General features: G+C 44.6%; 1 protein-coding gene across 1 annotated transcript; it reads left to right on the top strand.

Moving 5' to 3' along the window:
- The first annotated feature begins 245 nt into the window (after positions 1–245).
- LOC143865636 (uncharacterized) lies at positions 246–4,284 on the top strand. The gene is made up of 2 exons (XM_077375885.1): positions 246–3,125; positions 3,223–4,284. Exons 1-2 carry the CDS (start codon positions 246–248, stop codon positions 4,282–4,284), a joined length of 3,942 nt encoding a protein of 1,313 aa, XP_077232000.1.
- The last annotated feature ends 2,694 nt before the right edge of the window (positions 4,285–6,978 follow it).

Below are 6,978 nucleotides of genomic sequence, written 5' to 3'. Positions count from 1 at the left end.
ACTATCCGGATTTTAAGCATTTCATCCACACCGGAAACATGACAGAAGATGCTTTAGCACAAGGTGTAATTCTGAAGCATTACGTGAATCTGAAGGAGGGTAAAAGACCTATCACTGCTCCCAAAGAAGTGAATCAATTGGGGACTTCTCGCCCGCCTCCAAGAAATATAATAATGGGAGGAGAAAAACCCACTCAAAGGCCAAAGAAAGAGTTCACTCCGTTGCCTTACACCCCGTGATCCATCATGAGAAATCTTGTCAGAGATGGCGTAATTGAACTCTTGCCACCAAGACCTCCCCCAGACCCTCTTCCTAGAGGTTTCAGAGAAGACCAGTTCTGTCAGTACCACCAAGGTCCTGGACACCATACTGATCGTTGTATAGCCCTGAGATACAGAATTGAGAAACTGTTAGCGGTGGGTGATCTGGTTCTACCCGAACCTAGCGTTACTCGAAATCCCTTACCTAGACATACCGCTCCCCCTCCACCTGAGATAGGAGCCATCTCTGATGACAAGCCCTTTGTTGATCCAACCTCTCTTATTTGTGCCATAACTCCTGCAACTCCCTATGTCTTAAATTTCGAAGAAGAGGAAGAAGAGTGTCTTGCTGAGCCTGTCATCAATCGCACCGCCCGAATTTCTTATGTTTTCCAGCCTGCTGAGGAAGGCCAGGTGATTTACCCACGTGTCTATCAGAATGTTGAATCCACTGTCCATCAAGTAGCACGAACTCCATATGTTTTCCAGCCCGATGAGGAAGATCAGGAAGCCCGAATTCCTTATGTTTTCCAGCCTGATGAAGGAGATCATGAAGTTCGTCCTTATATTTTTCAGCCTGATGAAGAGGATCTGGAGATTGTTTGTGATGAGGTCCGTCATGTTACTCGCGGCGGGCATGTCTTTAAACTAGCCGAGTTAAGAGTTGAAAATCCCGCTGAGTTCCCCAGAGGATCTGATTTGTTTAAGAAGAAGTCAGATGAAGAAGATGAAAACCTCCTCCGACAGTTAAAGAAAACTCAGGCAAATATTTCAATCTGGGGTTTGCTTATGAACTCTGCAAAGCACCGAGAGGTTATACTTAGAGAGCTGAACACCGCTAAAGTGTCTGTTGATATCACTCCAGATCAGCTGGTCGGACTTGTAGCTATGGCCCGGGTTTCTAAAACCTTGTCTTTCACTGATGAAGACTTGACTCTCGAAGGTCGCAATCATAGCCGCCCGCTCCGAGTCACCGTTTTCTGTAATGAGAAGAAAATTCCTGAGGTTTTAGTTGACAATGGATCTGCTTTGAATGTTTGTCCTCTGAGTACCGCTACTGCCTTAGGATTTGAACCTGGTGATTTCATCCCTTCTGAACAAGGCATCTTGGCTTATGATGGTACGAGGCGCGATGTTGTTGGAACTTTAGCCACAGAAATCCATATTGGAGGTGGAATGTTTGAAATTGAGTTTCAAGTGTTAGACATTAAACCATCATTCAATTTGCTCTTGGGCCGACCTTGGCTTCATAAATACGAAGTTGTACCTTCATCATTGCATCAAAAACTGAAATTCATCAAGGGTAACAGAGTGATAACAGTTAGAGGAGACCCAAACCTAGAAGTTGGCCAAATTTCTCAGGAGCTCATCATCCCGGCCACTTTAGAAAAGAATGAAGATGTCAGTCTGACTGGTTTCTCACTGGAGGTCACAGCTATATCAGTGGAAGAAGCCATGAATGAACCTCTCACTTTCCTTACAAGCTCGAACCCCGCAGTAGTCCGTATGATGTGCAAACATGGCTATGTTCCAAGAGCCGGATTAGGTCGCCACCATCAGGGTGTAGCTAAGTGGCTGAATATGGGCAAAGCAATTGGACTGTTTGGTTTGGGCTATGAACCTACAAATGAAGAGATCAGTGAGATGAAGAAGTATATGCGCAGAAAGGTTGAACTTCGTCGTTTGGGGATAGATGAGCCGAGCAGGTTTTACAGTTTGTTGAGAAATGGACATTACAGGAAAGAAGGGGAGGATTTCGCCTTTTGTGGTTTTGCTGAGCCTTGGGTCGATACAATAACCCATGAAAAGCTGCCAGGGTTTGAGATCTTCTTTGGGATGGAACTACCAGATGAATTCCCCTCCTTGCAGGTCAATGAAGAGGAATCTGAATCAGACTGGGCTGACCTTATGGAACCGTACCTTCTGAAGTCTCTGTTTAAGATCGATTCACCGGTTGTAGCTATGATTGGAGAAGATGCGCCGCTTCTGAACCCGCAAGCCATGATCACCTCAGCTGAAGGAGACCTCACCAACTGGAGTTCTTATGTCTTTCCTCAGGTTGTTATGGAGTATGATGACATTCTTGTCAATAAGTCTTCCAATGTTATGGAGTCTGGTTATGAGTCAGAGTCTGCTGATGTGTCGGCAGTTGAGTTTGAGTTGTCTGATGTCATGTCTGATGTAGCTACTGTTAAGCTCGAGTCCGTTGATGGGACCGATGTCGAGTCTGTATCTTCCCTTATCGAGTCCGATGTTGAGCCTGAGGTAGGCCCGTCCGAGGATGTACTTGCAGTTTCTGATGAAATGAATATCTCTTTTCAGTATGTCCCTGTGTCTGCTTCTTTATCTGATGAATTCAATAATAAGAATAATAATAAAGAACCCTCCCCAGATGAGGATGCCGACGAAACTCCCCCTGAAATCAAGTATATGATTAAACAAGAGGAGGAGCGTCGAGCAAAGCCCGTCGAAGAAGAAATCGAGACCATAAATATTGGCGATGAAACCGAAGCTCAGGAAATACGGATTGGCAAAACATTATCCCCTGAGAAACGGGAAGAATTAACTGACCTACTTAGGGAATTCAAAGAAGTCTTTGCTTGGTCCTATAAAGACATGCCGGGATTAAGTGAAGACATTGTCCAATATCGGCTTCCCTTAATCCCGGGTGCCAAACCGAAAAAGCAAAAGCTTCGGAGAATGAAACCTGAGTGGGCTTTGAAAATTAAAGACGAAGTTACTAAGCAGCTAGAAGTGGGTTTTCTCGAGGTGGTGGAATACCCTGAATGGCTTGCAAACATAGTACCGGTGCCTAAAAAGGATGGAAAAGTTCGTACGTGTGTAGACTTCAGAGACCTAAATAAGGCAAGTCCGAAGGATGACTTCCCTCTGCCGCACATAGATATCTTGGTGGACAATACAGCTGGTCATGCATTGCTTTCCTTTATGGATGGGTTTTCAGGATACAATCAAATCAAGATGGCACCCCGAAGATATGATCAAAACAGCTTTCAAAACGGAATGGGGAACATATTGTTACAAAGTGATGCCGTTCGGACTCAAGAACGCAGGAGCAACTTATCAGAGAGCTGCTACTACCTTGTTGCACGATATGATGCACAAAGAAGTAGAGGTTTATGTAGACGACATGATAGTCAAGGCCAAGACCAGAGAGGAGCATGTTGTGTCATTGAGGAAGTTCTTTCAGCGTATCCAAAAGTATCACCTTTGTCTTAACCCAAACAAGTGCATGTTTGGTGTTACATCAGGAAAGTTATTGGGTTTCTTGGTGAGTCAGAGAGGAATCGAAGTTGATCCTCAGAAGATAAAAGCTATCCAAGAAATGACTCCACCAAAAATGAAGAAGCAAATCAGAGGATTTCTTGGCGAGGTGCAATACTTGAGACGATTCATAGCACAGTTGACTACTATTTGCGAGCCGATCTTCAAGCTTTTGAAGAAGAATGCATCAAAGAAATGGGATGAAGAGTGTCAGCAAGCTTTTGAAAAGATCAAGTTGTGTCTGACCTCGCCTCCAGTGTTGTCACCAATTACGCCAGGCCAGCCATTGTTGTTGTACATGTCTGTGACTGATACAGCGATGGGATGCATGTTGGCCCAGCAGGATCCAGAGTCGAAGCGAGAAAAGGCTATATATTATCTCAGTAAGAAGATGCTTGAGTATGAACAGAAGTATACCCTGCTCGAGAAAACTTGTCTAGCGCTGGTTTGGGCTACTCAAAGGCTGAGGCATTATCTGTTATCAAATAGGGTCTTGCTCCTTTCACGGATGGATCCGTTGAAGTATTTGTTTGAGAAACCAGCTCTCACCGGAAGAACTGCAAGGTGGTTGTTATTATTGTCTGAGTTTGACATCACTTACGTCACTCAGAAGTCAATCAAGGGGCGGGTTGTAGCTGAGCAGCTGGCTGAAGTACCCGTAGAAGAGGTTGAGTATTTGAAAACAGAGCTTCCAGATGAAGAGATAATGATCGTAGAAGACGAAGCCCCAGGGACGACCTAGTCTATGTACTTCGATGGAGCTGTGAACAAGCAAGGTCGTGGTATAGGGGCAGTACTGGTATCGCCGAGAAATGAGTATACCCCCATATCAATCAAGCTACAATTTGAGTGTACAAACAACATGGCGGAGTACGAGGCATGCATTGTTGGTCTCGAAGCAACTCTGGTTTTAAACATCCAAGACATCGATGTATTCGGAGACTCGATCCTGATTATTTGTCAAACTAAAGGATGTTGGAGAACAAAAGAAGATAAGCTGATTCCGAAACATCTCATTTACTCACCTGTCTCGAGTGAAGAATCATTTTGCTGACGCCCTTGCTACTTTAGTTTCGATGTTGGAACTATCTGCGACAATGGAGGTTCAGCCTTTGGCAGTACGATTGCAATGGGCCCCGACACATGTTAATGCAATAGAAATAGCAGCAAGGTGTCCAGACGGCAAGCCATGGTACACAGATATAAAAGATCTCATTTCGGGCAAGGGGCATCCAACCGAAGCCTCGGGAAAAGAGAGGAGAACACTTCAGAGGTTGGCCTCTAATTTTATCATATGTGGTGGAGAATTAGACAGGAGATCGTTCGACGGGATCCAGCTCTTGTGTATAGATGAAGATCGAGCCGCTGAAATCATAGAACAAATTCATGAAGGTGTCTGTGGACCGCACATGAATGGAAAAATGCTATCAAGAAAGATCACAAGACTTAGGTATTACTGGCCGACGATGGAAGCAGATTGTCATGCTTTTGTAAAGAAGTGTCACAAATGCCAAGTTTATGCTAATCTCATCCACGTGCCGCCATCTCAGTTGCATTCTCTTACATCACCCTGGCCTTTCTCAGTATGGGGAATAGACATTATTGGGAAGATATCACCGAAGTCATCGAGCGGACATGAGTACATTCTGGTTGCCATTGACTACTTCACCAAGTGGGTGGAAGCAGCTTCCTATGCCTCATTATCCTCTGCTTCGGTTGCAAGGTTTATCAGATCAAACATCATTTGCAGATATGGAGTACCGCATGAGCTGATCTCAGATAACGGGTCTCACTTCAAGAAGGAGGTGGCACACTTATGCGAAGAGTTCAAAATTAAGCACCACAAGTCTTCGCCCTATAGGCCCCAAACCAATGGAGCTGTAGAGGCGGCCAATAAGAATGTCAAAGTTATCATCAGCAAAATGACCGAAACCTACAAAGATTGGTCAAATAAGCTCCCGTATGCTCTATGGGCCTACAGGACGTCAATCAGGGCCTCCACAGGTGCAACGCCGTATTCACTGGTGTACGGAATGGAAGCTGTCTTGCCTGTAGAACTGTGAATTCCTTCTTTGAGAGTGATGATGGAGGCTGACTTGCCAGAATTAGAATGGGCACAAGCTAGATACCAGGAGCTTCATATGATTGATGAAAAGCGGTTGAAAGCTCTATATCATGTCCAGGGATATCAGCGCCGTATCGAGAAAGCTTTTAACAAGAAAGTTCGCATCAGAGACCTGCAGAAAGGAGACCTCGTGTTGAAAACTTTTCGGGCACCGGTCTATGATCCCAGGGGGAAGTTTAAACCCAATTGGACTGGCCCCTATATTATGGACGAAGTCCTGCCAGGAAAAGCGGTCAGACTCCTCGATCAAAACGGTGAAAAATTAACAGAGCCAACAAACCTGGACCAACTCAAGAAATATTATGCTTAGAGCACCAAAAGGCCTCCTTTGGCCAGCCAGAACCTTCAAAAAAATCCTGAAAAAAAAAAAACAATACAACAATCGTTCGCAGCCCTTTTGAGCCTTAACAAAATCAAAAGTCTTCCAAAACCTCAAACAAGGGGCATTTTTTTTTTTTTGCCTTTAACTACGCCCAACCTGATCCCTATTCTTCCAGGGTACGTAGGCAACCTGGTTTATCCAGGTTCGGTCGCTCTTCCAAACAAAGATCAATCACCTTCAAACCTTGAAAACCAAAGCAAAATCCTATCCTTTGAACCCATAACCCACCTAAAAAGTCCTTTTGGTGCAATAGGCAAAGGTTTGTGGTATAAAAAAGAAAAGAAAAAGAGATGGAGTCTGAAGACCCGCTAAGCCGAAAACCCGAAAGGGCGGTCTAGGCAAAAGTTAGGGTCATTCACCCGCTAAGTAGAAAACCCGAAAGGGCGACTTAGGCAAAAATTAGGGTGTTAGCCTGCTGGACCAAAAACCTAAAAAAATGTGATCCAGGCAAAAATCAAGGCAGAGCGGTCCGATAGATCGAAAACCCGCTTGGGTGATCTGGTCGAATGGCAGTGACTTCCCACGTGAAGCTCAGAGTATCAGAAAATGGGCGCAACCTTCAGCATCAGAGTTGGCATCAACAGAGTCTGAGCGGCGCCAGCAAGATCTTCTTTGGCTGCTCTATACTAGGGGCATTTAAAATCGAACAATCTAAAGGGTATAATGACCATGACGCAAACACCGAGAGAGGAAAGTAATGCCTTTAAACATGGTATTTGAAATCTTCTAAGAGTGGGCAACCATTACCATTTAAAATGCTAAAAATATTCATTGGTTTCATCACGTTCAGAAGCAAATCAAGTTTCTCTTTGAAGTCTCGGTCTTTTGTGTGTTGGGTCGTGTGTAAATCGTTAAAGTCTAGTTTAGTTAGTCCCTTCCTGAAGTTGGGGTGACATGCAGAGAAAGGCCGGCATCTTCAAAGACCAGAA

Source organism: Tasmannia lanceolata, unplaced genomic scaffold (genome assembly GCF_043159265.1).
Source record: "Tasmannia lanceolata isolate RefF3 unplaced genomic scaffold, GAP_Taslan_0.1 ptg000003l, whole genome shotgun sequence".
Classification (NCBI taxonomy): Eukaryota; Viridiplantae; Streptophyta; class Magnoliopsida; order Canellales; family Winteraceae; genus Tasmannia; species Tasmannia lanceolata.
The sequence above is the reverse complement of the archived record's forward strand: the minus strand, read 5'-3'. Positions and strand labels throughout refer to the sequence as shown.

Coding starts and splice junctions, on each gene's coding strand:
- LOC143865636 (XM_077375885.1), top strand. CDS start 246: ATGAGAAATCTTGTCAGAGATGGCGTAATTGAACTCTTGCCACCAAGA. Junction 3,126..3,222: donor ACTTCAGAGACCTAAATAAG/GCAAGTCCGAAG, acceptor ATGGGTTTTCAG/GATACAATCAAATCAAGATG.